General features: G+C 36.8%; 1 protein-coding gene across 1 annotated transcript in view; it reads right to left on the bottom strand.

The window, feature by feature from the left end:
• Positions 1-1,795: 1,795 nt before the first annotated feature.
• COL21A1 (collagen type XXI alpha 1 chain) overlaps positions 1,796-25,607 on the bottom strand; it is a 197,871-nt gene continuing 174,059 nt past the window's right edge. Inside the window, exons 20-30 of the mRNA XM_046006810.1 lie at positions 24,239-24,292; positions 20,494-20,547; positions 15,382-15,453; positions 13,433-13,468; positions 10,492-10,536; positions 7,281-7,313; positions 6,574-6,720; positions 6,430-6,484; positions 5,641-5,841; positions 4,779-4,856; positions 1,796-3,065 (exon numbers count right to left, since the gene is read on the bottom strand). Of these exons, the coding sequence (XP_045862766.1) occupies positions 2,878-3,065; positions 4,779-4,856; positions 5,641-5,841; positions 6,430-6,484; positions 6,574-6,720; positions 7,281-7,313; positions 10,492-10,536; positions 13,433-13,468; positions 15,382-15,453; positions 20,494-20,547; positions 24,239-24,292 (963 nt within the window). The 3' untranslated portion in view covers positions 1,796-2,877. The remainder of the gene's footprint in view (positions 3,066-4,778; positions 4,857-5,640; positions 5,842-6,429; positions 6,485-6,573; positions 6,721-7,280; positions 7,314-10,491; positions 10,537-13,432; positions 13,469-15,381; positions 15,454-20,493; positions 20,548-24,238; positions 24,293-25,607) is intronic.

Consider the following 25,607-nt stretch of genomic DNA (forward strand, 5'->3'; position numbering starts at 1 on the left):
CTTGGGCAGCAAATAACAAAATACTATTTTGTTATGGCAGCATAAGACTGGCAGGCTTAAACAACAGAAAGTAATTTTCTCACAATTCTGGAGACTGGAAATCCGAGATCAAGGTGAGCTACCTTCCTGGCTTGTTGACAGTCATCATATTGCTGTGTGCTCACAGGACCCTTCTTATATGTGTGTAGAAAGAGAGATTTCCCTCTTCCTCTTCTTATAAGGCCATCAGTCCTATAGGATTAGTACCCTACCCTTATGACCTCATTTAACCTGCATTGCCACCCATAAGCCCTGTTTCCAAATACGGTCACAGGGGAGTTAAGGCTTTTACATATGAATTTAGGAGATACACAATGTAGTCCATAGCATTTTCTCCTTTCTTAGAATGACTGTGTTGGAATTACCTGTTTACTTACCTGCACCTCATTACACAAGAGCAACCTCAGGACAGAAAGTGCCGCTATATTACCATTGTATCCCTGGCACCCTACTTGCCACTTAATGGCCACATAGTGGTTGAATGAATGGTGATATTTACTACCCTGTTCCACTCCTTTACCACTGTCTTAACAGATATTGCCATAATTAGCTGGGGGTTAGGCATAAGCAGATACCCAGGGCTTTGCTGAAGACAGAACAACAAAACAAGCCTTATGCTTGTCAAAAGTCAAAAAACCAAACCAATACAAACAAACAAAAGGAAAAAAATATGTGTTGGCAAGAATGTGGAGAAAAGGTACCCCTGTATACTGTTGGTGGGAATATATATTGGTGCAGCCATTGTACAAAATAGTATGGAGATTCCTCAAAAAATTAAAAATAGAAATACTGTATGATCCAATGATTTCACTACTGGATATTCACCCAAGGAAAACAAAAGCACTAATTCAAAAAGACATATGCACCCCTATGTTTACTGCAGCATTATTTACAATGACCAAATTATGGAAGCCACCCAAACATCTGCTAACAAATGAAGGGATCAAGAAGTTGTGGTGTATGTAAATACAATGGAATATTACTCAGCCATGAAAAAGAATGAAAGCTTGTCATCTGCAACAACATGGATGGGCCTAGAGCATATTATGCTAAGTGAACAGAGAACAACAAATACCATAAGATTTCACTTACGTGTGGCATCTAAAAAACAAACAGAAAGCAGAAACATACCCATAAATACAGAGAACAAGCTGATAGTTGCTAGAGGGAAGATGAAGGGGAGGATGGAAAAAATGGGTGAAGGAGAGTAGGAGATACAGGTTTCCAGTTATGGAATGAGTAAGTCACACTGATGAAAGGCTCAGCATAGGGAATATAGCCAATGGTACTATAATAGCATCGTAGGGTGACAGATGGGAGCCCCCCTTGTGGTGAGCATGGCATAACGTATAGACCTGCTGAATCACGATGTTGTACACCTGAAACGAATGGAACACTGGGAGTCAACTCTACTTCAACAAAAGCAAAAACAACACAAAACAAGCCTTGTACTAATTCTGTTACTGAATGTTATAAACATCAGTCTCGCCTGAGGTCCTCACCAGAGTGGTAAAATGATATGTCAGTTAAGCTAAACACTGATCAACAGCCATTCCTGGGCCAGGAAGCAGGTTCTACCCCTCTTTATGTGAGTAGCACAGCAACTGAATTTCTAAGTTCTTATTTCAGATGAACAAGTTCATAAAGAATAGGGTAAATAACTCAATAAAGTATATCCACTGAATAAATGACCATGGGACATGATACTATACTCAACTCTCAGTTAAAAATTTTGTATAAAAAAGAAACCACTGCAAACAGGCCTGTACAAAACTTTATTGTACTTTGAATAACAAGCATGTAACAAAATATAGAGCACAATTAGGATGAAATAGTTCAAATATGTTCCTTACAAAAGCAGTAAGTACAGTACACAAAGACTGTCCATAATATTTTAAATTCTGCTAAAAATATCAAGACATACTAGGAGCTGTGGGGTTACCTTCCCTTTCAACTAGAGCATTTATTCCCATTAGCTTTGCTACAAATGAAAGTTAACATATAGGAACATACACATAAAATAAGTGAAATGGAAAATGAAGGCATACAACAGACGTTCCAATTACTAAGCAAATGTGAAGAATGAAGTCTTTCTAGAATTCCAAAAACTGCATTTCCTTGCATCATACTGACCAGGTACAATGAAACTTTTTTCTGACATGTTTTTAACAACAACTTTGACCATGCCCACTGTAATCAATACTCTTTCTTAGCATAAATTGAGGATTTGCAAATGTACTTAAGAAACACATTCGTCTCATTCAGAGGTGATATTCAAAATCCTGAATGCCCACCAGTCAGTCCACTGTCCCTCCCCAGTAAGCACAGACACCAGAGTAAATGACTGGTGTGGCAACACGGTCTGTCCTAGCTGAGTATCAGCCCAATGTTCTTTCCAGCAACATCAGACACGTATTTTGGCTAATGGACAAGCATGTGCTCGGAAATATGAAACATGAAATTCACACAGACATGAAACTGAACTCAATTACTCTCCTGCATGGAAGCTGAATGTGAAATATTTCACAGTGACTGAAATTGACTGGTTAACAGGCAATGGTGGTTTTTTAATATTCAACTTTGATTAAAATAAATGGACTTACAAGAAACCCTTGAGATTTAGTTAATGCTACTAATCTAAAGGCTCTGAATTACTGCAGAGCCTTTAAAATCAGTATATGTGACCTTTTATATAGTTTTCCTCAAGGAAAAAAAAATAATAAAAACACCGAGGTACTTTAGTTTCTTTTCAAGGGATTACTGTTGTTATCTTCCTGAGATGCAAAAGACCATAAGAGAAAAGCACCATGCCTAGGTTGCTGAATGAGGCACCAGACATTAATAGTTTGGTCCTTTTCTAAATGGATCTCTTCCGACAATTACACTAAAACATAGTGATGGATCGCAGATGCCCGGGGGTCCTGGTTGGCCTTGGATTCCGGGTTTTCCATGATCTCCATCTTTGCCTGGAAGACCTGGGTCTCCTGGAGGACCTTCTTTGCTTATTCCAGGAGGGCCCTCTGGACCTAAGGTGGGACATGAGCAATATATGAACAGAGGAGTTTGGTTTTTCATGATGCCAGAGCTGATTCTGTAAGAAACTTAAACTGAAAAAAAAAAATTTAAGTTTTACATATTTGCACATATGTGAAAAGAGGAGGGACTCTTTTGCTAATCCTATATACCATCCATGTGGAAAAGAACTATCCAAAAATAATCAGCAATTTTTATAAAACTGGGCTAAGCTCTAGTAATACAGCAGTCATGCTGCTGATTGAGACACAGAGCTAACATTCTAACATTTCAGTTGGTGGGCTGCCCAAACCCATTTCTTCCTTCCAGCGTATCTTCTGCCAATATTATTATAAATTAGCAAGTGAATAGATCAGTAAGCTAAAACTTTACTGATGTCACTTTTGTGCCATATTTGCAGTGAAATGACTATTTCCATTAGACATATTTCTAAGTTTCCACATTTAAATACACTGTCATTACCATGCAAAAACTGTGATCAACAGACACACAAAGGTGTTACACGTCTCATTTGTGAACCACTGCCGAATTAGTTCAATGAGCATGCTCAAAGGAAGGAGAGTTAACTTAGGGTTGTGGCCTTCTAAGAAGTTGACTCCGGGTGCCTGGGTGGCTCAGTTGTTAAGTGGCTTCCTTTGGCTCAGGTCATGATCCCAGGGTCCCTACTCTGTGGGGAGTCTGCTTCTCCCTTGGCCCCCTGAACCCTGTGTGCTCATGTGTTCTCACTCTCTCTCAAGTAACTAAATAAAATCTTTAAAAAAAAAATATATATATATATATATATAATAAAATAAAAAGTTGATGGCTCAAAAGAACAAAATAATTCAGCTTTTGAAATGGAGCAGAGGGGTCTGAGGTACTTTCTATGAGTGATTATTCCTGCTGCTACTACTAAGAAACATTTATTTAACACTAACTACAACTGTAGATATACTTCCAAGTATTTTACACAAAGACTGTTGAATCCTTTGATCCACCCAAAAGCTTCTTGAGGTAATAACATCTAGAATGATAACAGGGGCCACCTGGGTGGCTCAGTCAGTTGAACATCTGACTTTGGCTCAGGTCATGATTTCAGGCTCCTGCGATGGAGCCCTGCATCAGGCTCCTTGTTCTGCAGAGAGTCTGCTCTCAACCTCTCTGTTTCTCTCTCTCTCTCATTCTCTCTCTCTAATAAATAAAGTCTTTGAAAATAATAGTACACATTTAATTGAAAACATGATTGTTATGCACTATCCCAAACACACTACACGTATTAACTCAAATCATTTTCCAATGTCATGATGCACGTACCATCTCATCACCATTTCACAAATGAGGAAATGGAGGCCTCACAAAGTTAAATAACACAGTAGCAGAAAGTGACTTAAAGAGTCCACTGTTTCAGTTACAATGCTTCCTTGAGAATCATAAAGACGGAACAGTGATACACACCAGATAAACATGGGTGACTAAGACCAGTCCAAAACTATTCTACGGTGTAGTCTTCTAAGGCTTGCCAAATCATAAACAAGAGAAAACCCCAAGTGAGTCGTAAATATGACAGAGGAAGAAACATCTAGGAATTAGAGCTCAATGTGTTGAATGTGAATCATTCAACAAAGTAAACAAATGTCTTGATTTTCAATTTTTTGATATAGGTTGGTGAGGATTATCTTAAAAGTCAAATGTGCAGGTACACTTATGAGCATACAGCCAAGTCTTACCTGGGGGACCAGGAGGACCTTGATCTCCGGGGTACCCAAACCCTTGGCTCCCCTTTGCCCCATTTCTTCCTGGTAGACCTGTAGAGTGTCAAAGATGGGAGTATGCTTACGTTTCCTATAAAATCACTTCCTCCTAGACTATTTCTTTCAAAGCTGTTAATACACACATTAATAGAAAAATCTTTTAAAATAGCTTGCCATTTATTATTTCTCATGGGAAACAGAATTTTTGAAGCAAAAATTTCCAAAATTATCACTGATCTAGAAAGATGTAACAAGGATTAAATATTAAAAAGGAAAACGGTTTGGGATTATTAGCCCTTTCTATTAATCATAGTTGTTTATTTATCACTGTGACTGAACATCTAAATTGTTCATATAATAGTAAATAAGAAGGAAAGTATTATCAAATGACATTTCCATATAAACATTCAAAGAGAAGTAAGTTATGGGCCATTAGTAAGTTTGGTTGCAAAACGTAATTTTTCCTATAAGAGAAAAAAACCTTTCCAATAAGATAACAGAAGTTACTGATGTTAGAACAAAGGAAATAGTGTCTGTGACAATTTAAAGACCTTCTTATTAAAAACTCAGTCCAAATCTCTAAGTACAAGGTCAACATTTTCTAATTTGTCATTTCACAAGCTTCAGACTTCAACCTTGCTTTAGTTTAGAGCATTGCTTTAAGATAATAGAAAACTTGCTTTTTAACTAGTTGACAAGTTATTTAAAGACTTAGGTATACAAGTGCTTTTTGTCATCCTAAAAACAAAGATGAACCCGTGCCTATTAAATCAATTTAAAGGATGAACACAAAACATACCCTTTTTTATTGTTTGTTTATGCACATAAAGTGAAATACCTTTTAATCCTCTGGCACCTGGACGTCCAGGAGCACCCACTAACCCAGGAACGCCATCTCTCCCTGGCAAACCAGGAAATCCTCGAGGACCCTCTGGGCCTATGGGACCAGGTGGTCCAGGAATGCCAGGGGAACCGTGTTGGGACTGGCAATGATCACAACTTTGAATTCTTCCACTCTGAAGTAAGACTGGTAGCTGAGCTTAAAAACAAAGATGTCCCACCCCTTATATTTAAATGACAAATGAGCATTCACAACATCTTACTCATTTTTTATAATATACAGATGCCAATCTGTTGACCAATAATTTCGCTTCTAGGAATTTAACTCTGTAGATACACATTGGTCTGTCACCATTTTATTGTAGCAATTGCTTAAAAGGAATTAAAATTAAAGGAAATTAATTAAAAGGAATTAAAATTAAAGGAAATTAAATAAAAGGAATTAAAGGAAATTAAATAAAAGGAATTAAAAGGGAAGGAAAAGTGAAAGCAAACCCCAAAAAAGAAACTGGTAAATTAAAGACATCTGTATTTATGAATTACGTTTTCAGAGTTATGTCAGAAAAGAAAATTTAATTTATGGTGAAATAATGATAAATTACTTTCTTAAAAAGATTACAAAAGAGTACATATAACTTTCATCTTCATAAACATACTCATCTAGACAAAAACAGGGATTTATAAATGCCCTTTATTTTCTTATCTTACTTATGTCTTTCATAGTTTCTACCAAGAATCTGTATTACTTTAGTAATTTTAAAGTTATTAAAATCTGTTTGAGACTTACCTCTTAATACATCGGTGCAAACTTGTCGAATATACTGTTCTGAAAATTCTCTCCCCTGCATCAAATTATTAGGGGTTATAACATGTACATACCAAGTAAAAAGCAATGAAAACACAAGATCTAAGGAAAAAGCAGAATACGTACGGGCTTCCCATCCAGTCCTGGAGGTCCCTGAGGACCTGCTTCCCCACGCTGCCCCTGGGGACCCACAGGCCCCATTAGGCCGTCCACCCCAGACTCTCCTTTTGGTCCCGTGGCACCTCTGACACCAGGCTCTCCCTTTTCACCTCTCTAAAATCAGAAGAAATCCTTAAAATTTCTATATAAATATTTTGGAAGGCAAAATTGCATCAAAGACTTCCTTACAGATACGCATATGACTATATACATACATGTATATATAATGTACATTACACAAGGAAACTTCATATCATATTCAAGGACTACTCATCCATCCATCCACCCATCCACCCAACTCCACAAATATCCTCTCTTCATTGAGCGTATTGTGTAGGTAATACGTCTAGTGCCAGGGAAACAGCAGACATGATACAGTCCTGTTCCCAAAGAGTTTACATTCTAAGAGACAAATACAGAAACACCGTGTTCTTTGGTGAAATACAGGCAGAAAAAATTTAGCTCTTAATCTAGAAGGAGAACCATTAACATTCACAAATATGTAACATTTCATAACTAATTCAACGAATCCGCATATTACAAAAATCACTATTTAAGAACTGAAGAACATGAAAGGTATTTTCTGTTTGTGATGCCCATAGCTAGATTTATACAGCACTGAAAACTCAAACAATAAGGACTGAAAAGAGAGTATACGACGTGAAGAAACATACCTCTCCTTTTGCACCATGATGGCCTTGAATTCCCTTTGAAAATCAATAGGAGAAAAAACTATAATAATTGTGCAAGGTATACTACTAGAAATGTGGCATGCATCTTTTGCTACATATTTAATTAGACCTTGGGGATTTTTTCAAAGATTTATTTATTTATTTGACAGAGAGAGAGAGAGTGAGCGCACAAGTAGACAGAGGGGCAGGCAGAGGGTGGGGGGAAGAGGCTGCCCATCAAGCAGAGAGCTTGATGTGGGACTCAATCCCATGACCCTGAGATCATGACCTGAGCTGAAGGCAGAGGCTTAACCCACTGAGTCACCCAGGCACCCCCAAACTTCAGTTTTTAATTTGAAAAGTACTGATAGAATCAGTGAAAGAATTATTCTTGATACCTTTTTTTTTGCCGTTTCAAAGGAGACTAATGACTATGCAATATGTTAACTAGATAATAGAAAAATGTGAATTTATGTAACTGTGTCATTCTTAGATATGAGTATTCTTATATGCAGTTCAAATATGTAGGTTAGAATGGGATTCCAGTTGAATTCTATTTAAATTCTATTCTGAATTTTAAATACACTACTATTTTAATGGAAATTAAACTCAAATCAGGTTAAGATATATTTAGTCTTTTATTGGGGTGATTACATACTCTATTTTCCCAAGTTTATGTCTTTAAAATTAAATTTAAATTGAGTATTACTTATAAAAGATGAGTTAAAGCAAAGATGCCATTCAAAGTGATTAACAGGGAAGACAATACTCATCTGTCCTATGCGTTAACCACTCACGGGTGGTAATTCAGAGATTAGAAAAGCAGTGTGAGGTATAAATGGTATTTTTCCCAAGTGATACACACACTGGGGAGCCCACACAGGGAATTCACTCACCATTAAAATCACTGAGTGCCTCTGGATGGCTATATTAAATTATTTCCCACTTATCTCTCATATATTCATCAAAATGACAAATTACTAGGTGAAAAGAACTTTCAGGAAAGGCATTAAAATTTCCCATTTTTGAAATTCCTCATACACTCACCCAGTACCAGTTCAGGGATCAGGGTTAAAGCTTGTACACACACAGGCAGGATTTCATGATTCAACTTTATAATTAGCAACTGGTGTTCCGAAATTCAACACAAAATTTAGCGTGTAACACTTCACACTATGAATTTTGAGCTTAAATATTTATTTGGCATCATCTCTAGTTTCCTTGGACACGGATACCCAGATTAGACAAAAGGGAAGACAAATTAGGTAAAATTCATGGATGGCACAGAGAAAGGATAATTCTCAAATTAAAATGAGAGCATAAAAACACTAAGTTTTCACACAAAAATATATTAGCGAGTAAAATGCTGTAAGACTATTTTTTAAATATTGAGGTTTCTGAAGAAAGGCAGGCGTGTTCCCTACCAGACATAAGCCTACAACTAGAGCTCATATAAGAGGAAAGACAGGAGTTAAGTTCTCAAGACTAGAACTGAATTAGAGCTGCAACTAAAAACAGCTGTCATCTGAGAATCCACCAGGATGATTTCATGAGCGAAACACAACACGAAGGCCAAGAAATCATACACTTGCAGCCCTTGGTAGGATGACAGGTAAACTAGGACTGTTTATTTAAAGAGCTTGGGACAACTATTCAGCTGCTGAAAAGCAATAGTTGCTTTGACCCCCAGGTGCTCCCTAAGGGCTCAGAGTTCCTGGTGGTGAGAAATGCAGCATCTGACAAATTTAGGGCAGAGGCTTTCTAGGGAACTCAAACCCTGCCTGGGGAGCCGATCATTATTTTCCTTGAGAAGTGTGGGGAAAAAAAAAAAAAAAACCACGTTAAGGGCACTGTGTAAGCCAGTGGCTTGGCAAGGTTGTGAGCTCAGACTCCACAGGAAATAGCCTTCTTTTCAGACAGTTATTGTAAGAAATTGGGGGTAAGGCCGGGGTTGCAGAGGTTGAATGGTTGAAAAGGTGAATGTCCTCCAATGAGAACAGCTGTTTATATATATTGTGTGATTAACTGAGAGAAATCAAGGGGGGCGGTCTGTGTTGCCAGTGAGAAGAATGGGGAGAGGGCTAGCTGTGTCATCAAGAGTATTGGAGTCAAGCAGAGGAGCACTAAAATTAAAAGACACAATTTACTGAACATAGTTGTATGCAGGCAAACTCGGGCCATTTCTCCTTTTAGTTACTTTTGCTCTTTGTATTGGCTTCTAAATTCTCAACTCTTCCTAATACCAGCACTGACCTTCCACCCTCTATTATAAACAACCTTTTGACCATATGCTTTCAGACCTCACCCCCATGGTCTCACCAATTTCTCTAGGTGAGGGACAGAGACCCCTGTCCTCAAAGACATCACTCACGGTTTTATCCCCCTTCTCTCCAGAATCACTATAATTACTGAATCTCTCTTAAATGTCACGTTTGAAAGAGGTCTACCCCACGAAGGGACTCCCTGTACAGTCTGCCCTTCCAAGAGTGGACCGAATTGGATCTGAGCTTAATTATTGGCAAAGAAGCAGCACACAAGCTACATTCGGTACAAATCACTTGCATGCCTCTTTTGGTCCAGTTCAGCTCTGACTGAACTTGCAGGCCATATGGCAATCTCACTGGAACACTACTTAATGAGGAGAGTTTAGTCAGGGAAGAAGCAAAACAATTCTATTATGAATCTATTCCATAACACAGTCCCTCAAGATAGCATTTAATGAATCTCTAGTGTAGTAAATTCTATCTCTGAACACATAAGAGGGAAACAAGTACATTTCTCCACACCTAATAGACTTCACCTACTCACGTTTCAAGAAAAAAAAATTCAAGACTGATCAGTAGATAAGGAGATACTGCCACTGTATGGCTGCCTTTGGCCAGTAACTATTCTAAGATATAGGTGGAGTTGCCTGCCTTCAGCCATTCATTTGACCAGAAAAAAGCATAGGAAAGGAAGTTTCACAGTGTAGAAAAATGAAAACATAAGGCAAAGGACGAAAGCAAATCATTATCAGAAAAATGAAAACATGAGGCAAAAGATTAAAACAACCCATTGTCACCACCACTACCTGACATTTTCTTCCTTAGGTGCTTAGAATGCGTACTGCATCTGCCCTTCTTCCCTCTCTTTTCCATGTGCAGGTAACCCCCTCCCAACGCCTTCCAGTTATGTGACTCATTACTTCATTGACCATCAGAGAAAACAAAAATACCTGTTGTCCTGGGATCCCTTGTCTTCCATTTTCTCCCTTTTGGCCCTTTAAAATTTTATAAAAATTACCAATTAGCTTGCACACATATAATACCATCACATATAAGACACAAGCGATGTAGTAACCTGTGGTGAAGAAGAAATGTCACCAAAGCAATGATGCAAATACATGAAATGATGTAAGAAAGAAGTTAGTCTCTCAGAGGAAGAAAAAAAAGAGTCAACCCTCACATTAACAACATGAAAATAATTTAAAAATCCAATGGCTGTGGACATTTGATTCATTTCAGTGACATAACCATGTTCAGGGCTAGCTAGACACATGCAGAGACAAGAAGACATCTTTAAAGGAATTTTTAAAAATTAAAAATAGACTGCAAAAGTGGAATACTACTCATACATTTTGAAAAATGGAATCTTGCCATTTGTGACAGAACATGGATGGAACTCGAGAGCATGACACTAAGTGAAATAAGTCAGAGAAAGACAAATATTGTATGATTTCACTTATATGTGGAGTCTAACAAAATCAAACAAACAAACCAAACCAGAAAACTTAAGATCATAGATAGAACAGAATAATGGTTTCCAGAAACCATAGGGGGTGGGTGAACTAGGTGAAGGGAGTCAAAAGATATAAACTTCCTGTTATAAAATAAAGAGGTCCAGGGGATGGGTGTATAGCAATGGTTACTACAGTGGTAGTACGGTAATACTGTATATTTGAAGTTGCTAAGAGAGTGATTCTTAAAAGTTCTCCTCAAAAGAAAAAAAATTCTAACTATGTATGGTGATAGATGTTAACTAGACTTATTGTGGTGATTGTTTCACAGTGTATACAAATTTTGAAGACATTATGCATAACAAATTTGTACACCTGCAATATAGTTGACTCTTGAAAACACGGACATTGAGGGCACCAACCTCACTCAAAGTCCAAAATCGGTATATAACTTTTGACTCCCCCCAGATTTAACTACTAATAGATTTAACTACTAATAGATCATGGTTGACTAGGAGCCTTACTAACAATATAAACTATCAATTAACCCATATTTTATATGTTACATGTAATATATTCTATATTCTCATAAGTAATCTAGAGAAAAGTAAATGTTAAAAAAGTCATAAAGAAGTGAAAAACATTTATGATACCGTACCATATTTATTGAAAAAAAAAAACTGCATGTAAGTTAAACTGGGTAGTTCAAACCAACATTATACAAGGATCAACCATATACTGTTATATGCCAATTATACTTCAACAAAAGAAGTACCATAAAAACATTTTGCATGAAGACATTTAAGTCAGAAAAAATAAGGAGAGGAAAAATAATAAAGACATAAACACATTTGTCCATTTAATAAATAGTTTTGGATACCCATCATATATAATGCATGGTCCTAGCCCCTAAAGCCCTAGTTCATCCCTATGTTGGACAAGATAATTAACAATTTCTAGGAAAACCAATACCTAGATAATATAATCAATGAATGATCCAGTGACTTAAATTTTGAATCACTCTTGCATCGTGATTTATTCATTAATTTACTTAAGTGGACTCCCAACATTTATTGAATGACACCTATTTGCCATCCCACAGAGACACTGAAGCAAAGATATGGTTACCTTCAAGTTGCTTACCATGTGGTGGGAAAGATAAGCCATTAAATCAAGAATGATGAAAATGCATACTGAAACATCTGAGCTAGATGTCACCAGAATAGAAGGTGTACCTGAGAGAAAGGTGTCCTACAGGGTAGGGAAAATAACTCTACCCTAAATGACCAAAAAGAGTTAGTCAAATAAGGAAGGATTTTCCAGGACGGACTTTATCTTGAAACATGTGGGACACCACGGAAGAATTCCTGAGTGGGTCTGTAGCTTCCTTATTGCATGCTGGTAGGAGCATGAAAGGAAGAGAGGAGATTGCACTCAAGGGAAACAGGCAGGAGGACACTAGCATAATTGAGACCCATGACAAGAAATGATCAGGACACTGTGAATAGGAAGAAGGGCCCAAGTTCCAGACAGACTTAGAAGCGAGACTGCAGGTGACAAGAGAAGAGAATGAGTTTTAAGGTAACTTTCTAGACATTTTTCCTTGGGTTATTACATAGTGCTACCAATTACTATGACAAAGAACAGAGTAGGAGATGGTTTATGGGGAAAGGTGACAAGTTCTGTTTTGGACACACTGATGTGCACATGAGACATCCAGACTCCGTACGAAGCAGGAAATTGGAATATGTGGGTCTAGAGCTCACAGATACTTCCTTAAAATTCACTTCACTCCTCATTTCAAAATTAACTTAAAGAATCATAATAATACTTGAATATCTCAAGTAAAACAAATGGAATCAACAGTCGAAAAGCAATTTTTGAGACTCTAACCTTAGTAGATTCTAATTCTACTCTTACTTCAATTTGTAATTTCCTTTTATGCCTCTAGAAATTCTAGAGCTCTTCACCTTTGTTGCTAAGACACCTAAATGAAACGTCCTTCTAATTCATTAGATGTCCTCAGCCTGATTTCATTTTTTGGTATAATTCTCCATCCATCTGTTAGTTTGAACATGTCTTATAACTGGTGTTAACGGTTTCTTATCAAATTTATTTTTGCCATAAGCCATTTCAAATCATTTCTGGAAACATACATACTTTCAATAAATATATAAAGACATTAGAAGTATGTAGTAAAATCTGTATCCGTCTTGTTGAACCATTTGGTTCCCAGATTTTTTACAACACTGGAGTGGAAAAGAATATAAAAATGAGATCTGATGTTGACCAAACAGTTTAGAAGACAAGAAGAGAGCTGGGATTTAACAATTAGAGACTGATGGCAAAACTGGAAGGAGCTGGAAAAGCCACGTAAGAACTAAAAAGAGCAAAACCCTGATTATACTGCTAAGCAAAAATAAAAAAGCCAGCAACGTACCTGAATGCCTCTTTCACCTTGACTTCCTTTGTCCCCCTGCAAAAAGGCAATTAAATATCTATCATAATCTAGGATCTTCTGTATCCTTTCAAATAAACATTTTCCACAGGGGAAAAAAAAAAATATTTGGTCTCATACAAATTCCACAAGTGCTATATAAGCAGAAGCTGAGTCCAAAACAGTATTTGGAAAGAGAGTAAAATCATATTATGTCAAAATGATGTTCTAAATGAACTCTGTCTTGTGCTCTTACATTTGAGAGGAAAATTGACTACAATTTCTATTTTACCAGGAATAAGACAACTTTTCTATATCAATCACCATCTGATGGTAAACAAACATGAGAAAACTCATTTTGACAACTGTAGTTTTATGAAATCAAAGTGAAAATCTTCCATTGAGCCAACAGTAGCCATGCATTTATAGGACACAGTGAAGTAGAACATAATGTTAAAATGGTATTTTAGAAAACATATGCTTCAAAAATGAATTTTGGAGGGAAAATCCACATTCCAGGATAAAAACATTCCTAGGCTTTTTCAGCTAGAAGAGACATTCCTGATCAACTCCTTCAATGCCCTGGTTCTTACCAGGACATGAATATGAATATGAATGACTATAATGAATCTGCAAATCAAGGAAGATAAGCACTTGCCCTGAGATGAACTTGGACACTGTTCCCAAATTTCTTTTCTACCTTACCATGATCTCTAAACACAGAGAGTTTTGTGTTTACAGCAAACAATATATAGGTGATCTTTAAAAGGGCAACTTTTGGGACACCTGGGTGGCTCAGTGGGTTTAAAGCCTCTGCCTTTGGCTCAGGTCATGATCCCAGGGTTCTGGGATCAAGCCCCACATTGGGCTGTCTGCTCAGCAGGGAGCCTACCTCCTCTCTCTCTGCCTGCTTCTTTGCCTGCTTGTGATCTCTGTCAAATAAATAAATAAAATCTTTAAAAAGGAGGGGGCAACTTTTGCACAAGATATTTTTCCTATTCCAAACATATATTCACAGGTTTACTTCATGTGCACTGTTTCTAATACTTCATTGCTGCTATGAAGGTCATTCCTGTCTCCACAAGTGTTACCAGCTGCTCAGTGGAACAAAAAGGTCAAGGATCATACCGGTTTTAATAACCTAGGGAACAAGTATATAATACATGAGAAAGAGAAAAATGAAATGGTAGAAAAACTAAACCAGCAAGGGAGGTGAAGATGAAGACATAAATCTCTATCCTTTCCAGAATAAAAGCCAGTGTATTTACTTTTAGCCTGAAATGTGTGTATTTGCAGTGATATTGGCTTCTTCGATGAACAAGCAGTCAGTCGTGACTTGAGATCCCACCCAAAATAATATTTATATAGATACAGCTTCAGGGTTCCTTTACTTGAGGAGAAAGAGAGGGAATATGAATCTTAAGTGTTGCTCTCTTCTCTCACCAAAACATTTTCCATCAGTATACCTGATTTGCATTTTAAACTCAAGTTCATTTTAAATGAAATTCTATGTAATATCATCTTTCGTAAATAGGAACTCCATGGTCAAATATTCTGGCTGTAATTTTTACCTTTTTTAGACTTTTGCCCCAGTTTTGATAAGAGTTATAGTCACATTTTGGTAAGAGTGCCTGACATGGAAGACTCTTCCTATAAAATTCCTGACTCACGTGGATTGACTGCAAAACAATCTGAATTTATAGGATATTACTTGAAGCTATGTTTACATTTTCTGCGCTGCATGCTTCATCCAAGACCTTCATCTAGGAGCCCACACCCATGTAGGGACCACAGCTATGGACATGGGGTAGATCAGATCATATATAAACCAAATATAAAAGTCAGCTTATCCTTAAAAATATAATCAGTCCTGCTATAATGCTTTCACAAAAGGAAGACTTATGTGCTAAAAGATGATTAAAAGTCAATTATATCTCCTAAACAATGCATACCTTTTTTCCTTGAATTCCAGGTAAACCCAGGTATCCTGGTTCTCCTGGGGGACCTACTGCTCCTTGTTCTCCCTAGGTAACATAGAAATTACATAAGATTACAGACCTACTGCTTATAAAAAACACCACTGTTTTCATCTCTACATATATCTCCAATTTATAATCCATGGTTTCAAAATTAGTTGACATTTAGAATTATTACTTCAGATAGTAAAGAATGAAAAATTTACCAGAGTCTTGATAAAACTTCTTATATTTTTCCTATCTTTGCTAAACTATTCTGATAGCATGTTTTAAAATTTTATATTTATCATTTTTATTTTATTTTATAGCTTCAACAATAAAGTAGATGGTAAGGTAGTGACAATAATAAACATAGGTATCTTTTGTTTTCTTTACTAACTTTCCCTTCCTCCTTGAAACTGCTTATTCTCATATTGCTACTTTAAAGAACTTACTTTATTGTTAAAAACTGGTGAGTAAATAGAACTAAAAATCACTGACAATCTCATTACTCACTGTTTTCACTTTGTTACAGCTTTTCTACCTCTCACAAGCACACAATAAACAATTCAGTTACTAAGATTTACTCAGTATGCATGCATCATTTTAGAATGTCTTTTACCACAAAATATATTACTACTATGATGTTCTTCACATGCTGTTTTGTTTTTAAAACGTAATTTTAAATTACAGAATAGTGCTTAACTGTATTGATTTATCATATTTGTTTTAATAAAATGCCAATTGTTAAACATTTGTTTTCATAATTTTTATCAACAATATTGGGGTAAACATCTTTGTAGCCACATAGTTACACATTTATGGTATTTTTCTTTATACAAATGGAATACTGTTTTCTTAAAAGTAAATTCTTGAGCTATTTCCAGTACAGGTAATATACCATGACTTAATTCCTCCGCTCTCCATCATCCCATAGAGATTATTCCCTTAATGAAATAAAGATTTCTCCCTCCCCCCACCCCGCCCAGGGGACTTTCATTTTTTTTTCTTTTTTTTTCACTTTTTTTAAAATTTCTTTTCAGCGTAACAGTATTCACTGTTTTTGCACCATACCCGGTGCTCCATGCAATACGTGCCCTCCCTATTACCCACCACCTGGTTCCACAACCTCCCACCCCCCGCCCCTTCAAAACCCTCTGGTTGTTTTTCAGAGTCCATAGTCTCTCATGGTTCATCTCCCCTTCCAATTTCCCTCAACTCCCTTCTCCTCTCCATCTCCCCATGTCCTCCATGTTATTTGTTATGCTCCACAAATAAGTGAAACCATATGATACTTGACTCTCTCTACTTGACTTATTTCACTCAGCATAATCTCTTCCAGTCCCGTCCATGTTGCTACAAAAGTTGGGTATTCGTCTTTTCTGATGGAGGCATAATGCTCCATCGTGTATACGGACCAGACTTCGTTTGTTTAAGGGCATCTTGGTTCTTTCCACAGTTTGGTGACCGTGGCCATTGCTGCTATAAACATTGGGGTACAGATGGCCCTTCTTTTCACTACATCTGTATCTTTGGGGTAAATATCCAGTAGTGCAATTGCAGGGTCATAGGAAGCTCTATTTTTAATTTCTTGAGGAATCTCCACACTGTTCTCCAAAGTGGCTGCACCAACTTGCATTCCCACCAACAGTGTAAGAAAGGGCCCTTTCTCCACATCCTCTCCAACACTTTCTTTCTTTCTTTCTTTCTTTCTTTCTTTCTTTCTTTCTTTCTTTCTTTCTTTCTGTCTTTCTAATTTTGGCCATTCTAACTGGTGTCAGGTGGTATCTCAATGTGGTTTTAATTTGAATCTCCCTGATGGCTAGTGATGACGAGCATTTTTTCATGTGTCTGATAGCCATTTGTATGTCTTCATTGGATAAGTGTCTGTTCATATCTTCTGCCCATTTTTTGATATGATTATCTGTTTTGTGTGTGTTGAGTTTGAGGAGTTCTTTATAGATCCTAGATATCAATCTTTTGTCTGTACTGTCATTTGCAAATATCTTCTCCCATTCTGTGGGTTGCCTTTTTGTTTTGTTGACTGTTTCCTTTGCTGTGCAGAAGCTTTTGATCTTGATGAAGTCCCAAAAGTTCATTTTCGCTTTTGTTTCCTTGGCCTTTGGAGACCTGTCTTGAAAGAAATTGCTGTGGCTGTTATCGAAGAGGTTACTGCCTATGTTCTCCTCTAGGATTCTGATAGATTCCTGTCTCACGTTGAGGTCTTTTATCCATTTCGAGTTTATCTTTGTGTACGGTGTAAGAGAATGGTCGAGTTTCATTCTTCTATATATAGCTGTCCAGTTTTCCCAGCACCATTTATTGAAGAGACTGTCTTTTTTCCATTGAATATTTTTTCCTGTTTTGTCGAAGATTATTTGACCATAGAGTTGAGGGTCCATATCTGGGCTCTCTACTCTGTTCCACTGGTCTATGTGTCTGTTTTTATGCCACTACTATGCTGTCTTGGTGATCACAGCTTTGTAGTAAAGCTTGAAATCAGGTAATGTGATGCCACCAGTTTTGTTTTTCAACATTTCCTTAGCAATTTGGGGTCTCTTCTGATTCCATACAAATTTTAGGATTATTTGCTCCAGCTCTTTGAAAAATACCAGTGGAATTTTGATCGGAATGGCATTAAAAGTATAGATTGCTCTGGGCATTATAGACATTTTAACAATGTTTATTCTTCTAATCCAAGAGCATGGAATGGTCTTCCATCTTTTTGTGTCTTCTTCAATTTCTTTCATGAGTGTTCTGTAGTTCCTCGAATACAGATCCTTTACCTCTTTGGTTAGGTTTATTCCCAGGTATCTTATGGTTCTTGGTGCTATAGTAAATGGAATCGATTCTCTAATTTCCCTTCCTGTATTTTCATTGTTAGTGTATAAGAAAGCCACTGATTTCTGTACATTGACTTTGTTTCCTACCACGTTACTGAATTGCTATATGAGTTCTAGTAGTTTGGGGGTGGAGTCTTTGGGGTTTTCCATATAAAGAATCATGCCATCTATGAAGAGAGAGAGTTTGACTTCTTCATTGCCAATTTGGATACCTTTTATTTCTCTTTGTTGTCTGATTACTGTTGCTAGGACTTCAAATACTATGTTGAACAAAAGTGGTGAGAGTGGGCATCCTTGTCGTGTTCCCGATCTCAGCGGGAAGGCTGCAAGCTTTTTCCCATTGAAGATGATATTTGCTGTGGGTCTTTCATAGTTAGATTTTATGAAGTTCAGGAATGTTCCCTCTATTCCTATACTTTGAAGCGTTTTATTCAGGAACGGATGTTGGATTTTGTCAAACGCTTTTTCTGCATCAATTGAGAGGACCATGTGGTTCTTCTCTCTTCTCTTATTGATTTGTTCTATCACATTGATTCATTTGTGAATGCTGACCCATCCTTGCGACCCAGGGATGAATCCCACCTGGTCATGGTGGATAATCTTTTTAATGTGCTGCTGGATCCTGTTTGCTAGGATCTTGTTGAGAATCTTTGCATCCATATTCATCAGTAATATTGGTCTGAAATTCTCCTTTTTTGTAGAGTCTTTGTCTGGTTTGGGGATCAGAGTAATGCTGGCTTCGTAAAAAGAGTCTGGAAGTTTTCCTTCTGCTTCAATTTTTTGAAACAGCTTCAGGAGAATTGATGTTATTTCTTCTTTGAAAGTTTGGTAGGATTCCCCAGGGAATCCGTCAGGTCCTGGGCTCTTGTTTTTTGGGAGGTTTTTTTTTTTTTTTTTTAAAGATTTTTATTTATTTATTTGACAGAGAGAGATCACAGGTAGATAGAGAGGCAGGCAGAGAGAGAGAGGGAAGCAGGCTCCCTGCTGAGCAGAGAGCCAGATGCGGGGCTCGATCCCAGGACCCTGGGATCATGACCTGAGCTGAAGGCAGCGGCTTAACCCACTGAGCCACCCAGGCGCCCCTTTGGAGGTTTTTGATTACTGCTTCAATCTTGTTACTAGACATCGGTCTATTCAGGTTGTCAATTTCTTCCTGGTTCAATTTTGGGAGTTGATAATTTTCCAGGAATGCATCCATTTCATCTAGGTTGCTTAGCTTATTGGCATATAACTGTTGGTAATAATTTCTGATGATTGTTTCTATTTCCTTGGTGTTAGTTGTGATCTCTCTCTTTTCATTCACAATTTTATTAATTTGGGCTTTCTCTCTTTTCTTTTGGATTAGTGTGGCCAATGGTTTATCAATCTTATTGATTCTTTCAAAAAACCAGCTTCTAGTTTCATTGATACGTTCTACTGTATCTCTGGTGTCTACCTCATTGATCTCTGCTCTAATCTTGATTATTTCCCTTCTTGTGTGTGGAGTTGGTTTGATTTGTTGTTGATTCTCCAGTTCTTTAAGGTGTAGAGACAGCTGGTGTATTCTGGATTTTTCAATTTTTTTGAGGGAGGCTTGGAAGAAATAACGATTTCTTAAAAGTCTTAAATAAGGTAATTTCTGAAAGTTACAGTGATATGGGATGGAATCTGAACTTGCTTCATGTTTTTTGTTTTGAGTTTTACCTTTAGTCCCAGACTCTACCACATTAACTAAAGCCTACTCTCTTTTGTAGAAACAGTTTTGTCCTCTTTACTTACTATGCCCATTCCTGAGCTATTGAATATTACTGTAGATTGTTAAAGGCTTGAAGAGAATTGGAAATCCTATTGAAATAAACATCAATCATTTGGTTTGGAGGAAAAAGATACAAAAGGCTGTGAGAGCCCATGCTAAAGTCCCATCAATCAGCAAACAGAGGAATAGCACTACTTGTGTGGGAGCCACACACACTTTCCTTCAGTTACAGAAGACAATGACATTCTCCGGACCAAAGAGGAGGTTCATGTTAGCATGTGGCTTCTACCATTTCCAGAAAAATCAAGCCAGAGGATATTTTATGTCTGTTACCCAAACTATGATAAAGCATCCAAAACAAATGAAACTTTGCATTAGGCCTTTTCTTACGTGTTTGTTTTATCTGTTATATAGACAATCCTTCATTTCATGTAACTTCTCTGAAGGGATACAAAACAGTAATCTTAACAAACAATGAAGGGGACTTATACTTCTTTGAATATATTTCCAAATGCCTCAAATGATAATTACCTTTAGTCCAGAAGCCCCAGGCATCCCTTGTAGTCCAGGTTCACCTTTATTTCCCTGTCAATGCATCAAACCATTAAATTTTTAAAAAACACAATCACAATATATCTGATATAGACGTTTAAGAGAATAAACTTAAAATAATTTTTACATTTTCAACTCTCCAACTGTATGAAACATAGACTCTATGTTAAGCCGACTTATTCAGAAAGAATGAGTCCCCATATTTATTAAGCTTTCTGAAAGCATGTTTTAAAGCTAGCAGCTACAAGTAAGAGACGAGATTTGAAACCTCAGAAACCAGTGCTAATTTGCTGGGTCTCCATACTCTACAGGCCAGAGCCATGTATTGTAACAACATCCCATATACCGAGAATCTTCATCTTTGCCCTGTTTCATTTTCTCAGGATGAATCACCTTCAGCATGCAAGGAAAGAAAATTAGCTCCAAATGTACAGTGGCTTTTTAAAAAAATATATATGAATCAGAAAATGTTTACTTTGTGCTCTTTTTCAGAATTTGAGTGCAGTCCTTTCTAACAAAAGCTTGAAGGGCAAAACCAACTTGACAGGGTAAAGAATATAAAAGTATAAAAGAGGTCAGGCATATAGCGAGAGAGCCCGTCTGCTGGTTAATAAGGAGTGACTGTCAAAGACAGTGCTGGTTTTCAGAACTAGGGGGTATTATGCTAAGTGAAATAAGTCAATCAGACAAAGACACTTATCATATGATCCCACTGATATGTAAATTTGAGAAACAAGACAAGAGGATCATGGGGAAGGGAGGAGAAAATGAAACAAGACCAAACCAGAGGGGGAGACAAACCATAAGAGACTCTTAATCTCAGGCAAAAGAGGGTTGCTGGAGGGGAAGTGGGTAAGAGGGATGGGGTTGCTGGGGGATGGACATTGGGGAAGGTATGTGCTATGGAGTGTGTGGTGAATTATGTAAGACTGATGAATCACAGACCTATACCCCTGAAACAAGTAATACATTATATGTTAATAAAATAAATAAAAATAAAATAAAAAAGACAGTGCTGGTTTTCAAATATACCTTGATACCTAAAATCCCAATCTAGTCAATATCAGACAAAAGCAAGGGCCGAACTGGGTGTACTAATAAGTAAAGGTAACCAACTTCATTTTCAGCTTTTGAAAAGTTTTCTAGGTTACTCAGGTTGAGAAACATATAACACAATACTTGGACTTAGTTAAAGCATTCAGCACATAACAGCATTATTAAGCCATAGAACAATGGTTCTTTAAAATTTTTAATTTTGTGGGGCGTCTGGGTGGCTCAGTGGGTTAAAGCCTCTGCCTTCGGCTCAGGTCATGATCCCAGGGCCCTGGGATCGAGCCCCACATCGGGCTCAGCAGGGAGCTTACTTCCTCCTCTCTCTCTGTCTGCCTGCCTTTCTGCCTACTTGTGATTTCTCTGTCAAATAAATAAATAAAATCTTTAAAAAAATAATAATAAATAAATAAATAAAATTTTAATTCTGTAAGTGACTAAGCGGAAATTCACAGAGGTGACAAAACTTGCTGCAAGTTACTTGATCATGTTAACATATCCTAATGTCATTTAGATAATAATTTTTAAAACTGCAATCTAGTATGGTTTAATGGCTTAAAAAAAAATAGGTATCATAAACCAAGTTAGAAGTTTTCTGAAGATTGACCACAGAGTTTCAGCCTCACCTTTGCCCTATTTAATACAGCTTTTTTTTGTCCCACCCTAAAATTCATACTAATTGATATTGAAAGCATAGTTCACAAACTTATCACAGTTGACAAAACAGGCAGAGAGAAACTAACATGGAGCTAGGTAAACTATAGCTCACAGGCTAAATGCAGCCCAGTGCATAGTCTTGTAAATCAAGTTTTGCCAGAATGCAGGCACATCCCACACAGTCCATGGCTGCTTTTGCAATGTAATAGCAGAGCTGAGGAGCTGCAACAGAAGCTACATGGCCCTCTAACACTGAAATATTTACTATCCGGCCATGTGTAGAACACCTGAGCTAATATACTACATGAGAAAAGAGTTGAAGTGTCTCACTGAAAAGATTACATTCAAGAGGTATAATTTCAACACTTTCAATCAACTTTTAACAAAATAATTGCACAAGTACAAGATGAGAGAAAACAAACTTTACAGTAATTCATGTAAAAATAAACTGATCCTGGAAATAGCCACCTACTTTCCCAGCTGTAACAGTAGAAACTACTCAACTGGTGGATGCCGTAAGGGATTGTTCTAAAACCTTTTATGGAAATTCCAGCAGATTTAATGACCCCCAGCTCAGTGTGACCGAAGGATGTGAAGCAGCTGATAAAAACAAGGTGAGGAAATCTTAGGCTGAATTCTTAAGAATTAGAACATCCAGAACACCATGGGGGGAGTCCACTGTACCCCAGTTCCTTAGGAGTATATGACTACTCTGTATCTTCTCAGAAAATGACTTTGAGGGGCACTTGGGCGGCTCAGTTGGTTAAGCGTCTGCCTTCAGCTCAGGTCATAATCCCAAGGTCCTGGGATCCAGCCCCGAATCAGGCTCCCTGCTCAATTGAGAACCTACTTTGCCCCTCACTCCAGCTCATGTTCTCTCTCATTCTATCTCAAATAAATGAATCTTAAGAAAGAAAGAAAGAAGGAAGGAAGGAAGGAAGGAAGGACAGGAAGAAAGAAAGAAAGAAAGAAAGAAAGAAAGAAAGAAAGAAAGAGAAATTATGCAGAATCTCTACTTGGTAAAGGTTTTATACCAATTCAGTACACACTTACTACTGCTCGGACACACAATACTCCAACAATTCACAAGAGTTCACCACTGATGGAAGGGCAGTAGCTACTTTTCCCTGATCACTGGCCGCCCATGATGTTTTATCCTATTTCTTTCTCTAAATAGTTTTGAAATAAAAAGTAGAATGGATTAAATCATCTCCTCATCCACTGATTTTGTATGCCAGAGTCCATTCCCATGGGACAATGTCTAGTTAAAGGTTTAATTCTTTCAAACAGGAATTCCATCATTTCCTTTTGGAAGGTTGTCCCACATTCTACTCATTAAATAGCTGAGAATAGTCTGAGTCTACCCAGAACATACTTGATTTGAGCCTCTAATAAACCAAGAAAAAAAAAAACCAAAACAACAAAAACAAAACAAACAAACAAACAAAACAAAACAGTTTTCTTAGCACAGGATTCCATCAGAGTTTCAGTTCTATCTTGAGAAAAACCTACCCTGACATTCTAAACACATTTGTCAGGCTTGTCTGACATTTCTTAAAAATGAAAGTAAAGTACTATCTTACCCACAGTCCTGAAGGAGAAAACACCTAATAAAACTCATGACAAGGCATTTTACAATAAAAATTCCATATACATACTACCAAATAAAAATATCAAGACAATGACTTAGGAACTGGTAAAAAGTTATCCTCAATCCTAACTACTAACCCACTCCATTGGTGCAACTCTACACAGTTCTTGGTGCCCCTGGGATGACAAGAGAGGAAAAGGGGTCAAGTAGTCAGAGATTCCAGACACTTTCCAGCTCAAACCAGACTCGCTTTACATCATCCTGTTTTTATATGCTTAGTTTTTGTCTAACATTTCATTCTTACAAATGACCATCCATAGAATTAAAACCACATTTTAAGTAAAATCAGTAGAGTTAGGTTTTACTGAGTACATAAGTGGTCATTTTCCATAAAGTTTTCTATCTTATTAATTTCATTTTATTTACCTTAGATCCTGGTGTCCCAGGCTGACCAGGCGAGCCATCACGTCCCAACAAACCCTACATTTTTAAGTGGAAGTTTCAAGAGTAACTTAGAAAACATTATTTAAAAAATGTTAAATCCATTTCCAAGGCACACATTCTCATAATAATTAATCTGCTAGAAAATAATACAATATGAGGAAAATTTCCCCACAGACATCCAAATAAAGGATAGTGAAAAAAGCAAAGCCCTCTTAACATGGTTGTTCAAATAACTTACAAATAGCAAAAATTCCTGGAATGCTAGTGAAAGACAAGTGTAAACAAAAGTTGGTTTTCTGTCCTACATTCTTACTTTCTCCTTTTTGTCAAGATGGCTAAGAATTAGGTTTCTTCACAGATGTCGTCACGGTCAACTTTACATTCTATTTGTTTTCTTAAACAATATTTTGAAAGAACTACAATCTAATAAATTCCCTGAATATAACAATCTCTCTTCAAGTTACAAAATGGTCATATTTGTAACTAACCATATAATTCAAAATATGACAATAATTACTCTAGCAACAAGGAACTAATTTAATTTAGATTCTACTTTAAATACCATAACGTACATTGAAAACATTTGCTTTCTCTTAAACATAGCCAAGAAAACATGATGAGCAAAAACTATGAATTAATATCATCAGAAAACATTATCTCAGTAGGATCATCCTGAAGATTCTATGTCATCACTACTATGCTTTGCTATTAATTTAGGATATTGTTGCAACTATAAAATGTAAAATATACTGGTTCACTGAATCATGTATGAAATATTAGATATAATAATTATACATATTCTCAAAGTTCAGTGAAGCTCTAGTTAACATAGATCCTGGTAAATAACCAAGTATATTATTTCAATGAACAAATGATGTGGTAGTGATAGTGGAGACAGATTACTCCATTTTAAAGGGAAGAATCTTCTTTTAAACCTCCCCTAAAGTCAAATTCGTATCTCATACACAATATTTTTCTTTCTTACTCTTATGTGCAAAATTCACCAACTCTTTCACCAATGAATAAAATATCTGTGTTTTTAATTGACATAAAGCCTTTAACTGTTAAACATTAAAGATAACCATTTTACTTAAAGTTATTATAGGCAATTTGATTCATAGGTTAAAATCAACATCACTTCTAGCAATTTTTATACAATCTTGCACACATACGATAGGATTTTCATAATTTCTAATACCAAACTCATATGTCCCTTCCACTCTCAAAACTTCCTAAAATTGTTTGTTCACTAATTTAGGATCCTGCTATACTATGTGCTCTGAATATATTCTCCATCATTAGTGTAAAAATGTGTAATTTTTTTTAAAAAATGAAAAAAATTATTAAGTTT

Source organism: Meles meles, chromosome 5 (genome assembly GCF_922984935.1).
Source record: "Meles meles chromosome 5, mMelMel3.1 paternal haplotype, whole genome shotgun sequence".
Classification (NCBI taxonomy): domain Eukaryota; kingdom Metazoa; phylum Chordata; class Mammalia; order Carnivora; family Mustelidae; genus Meles; species Meles meles.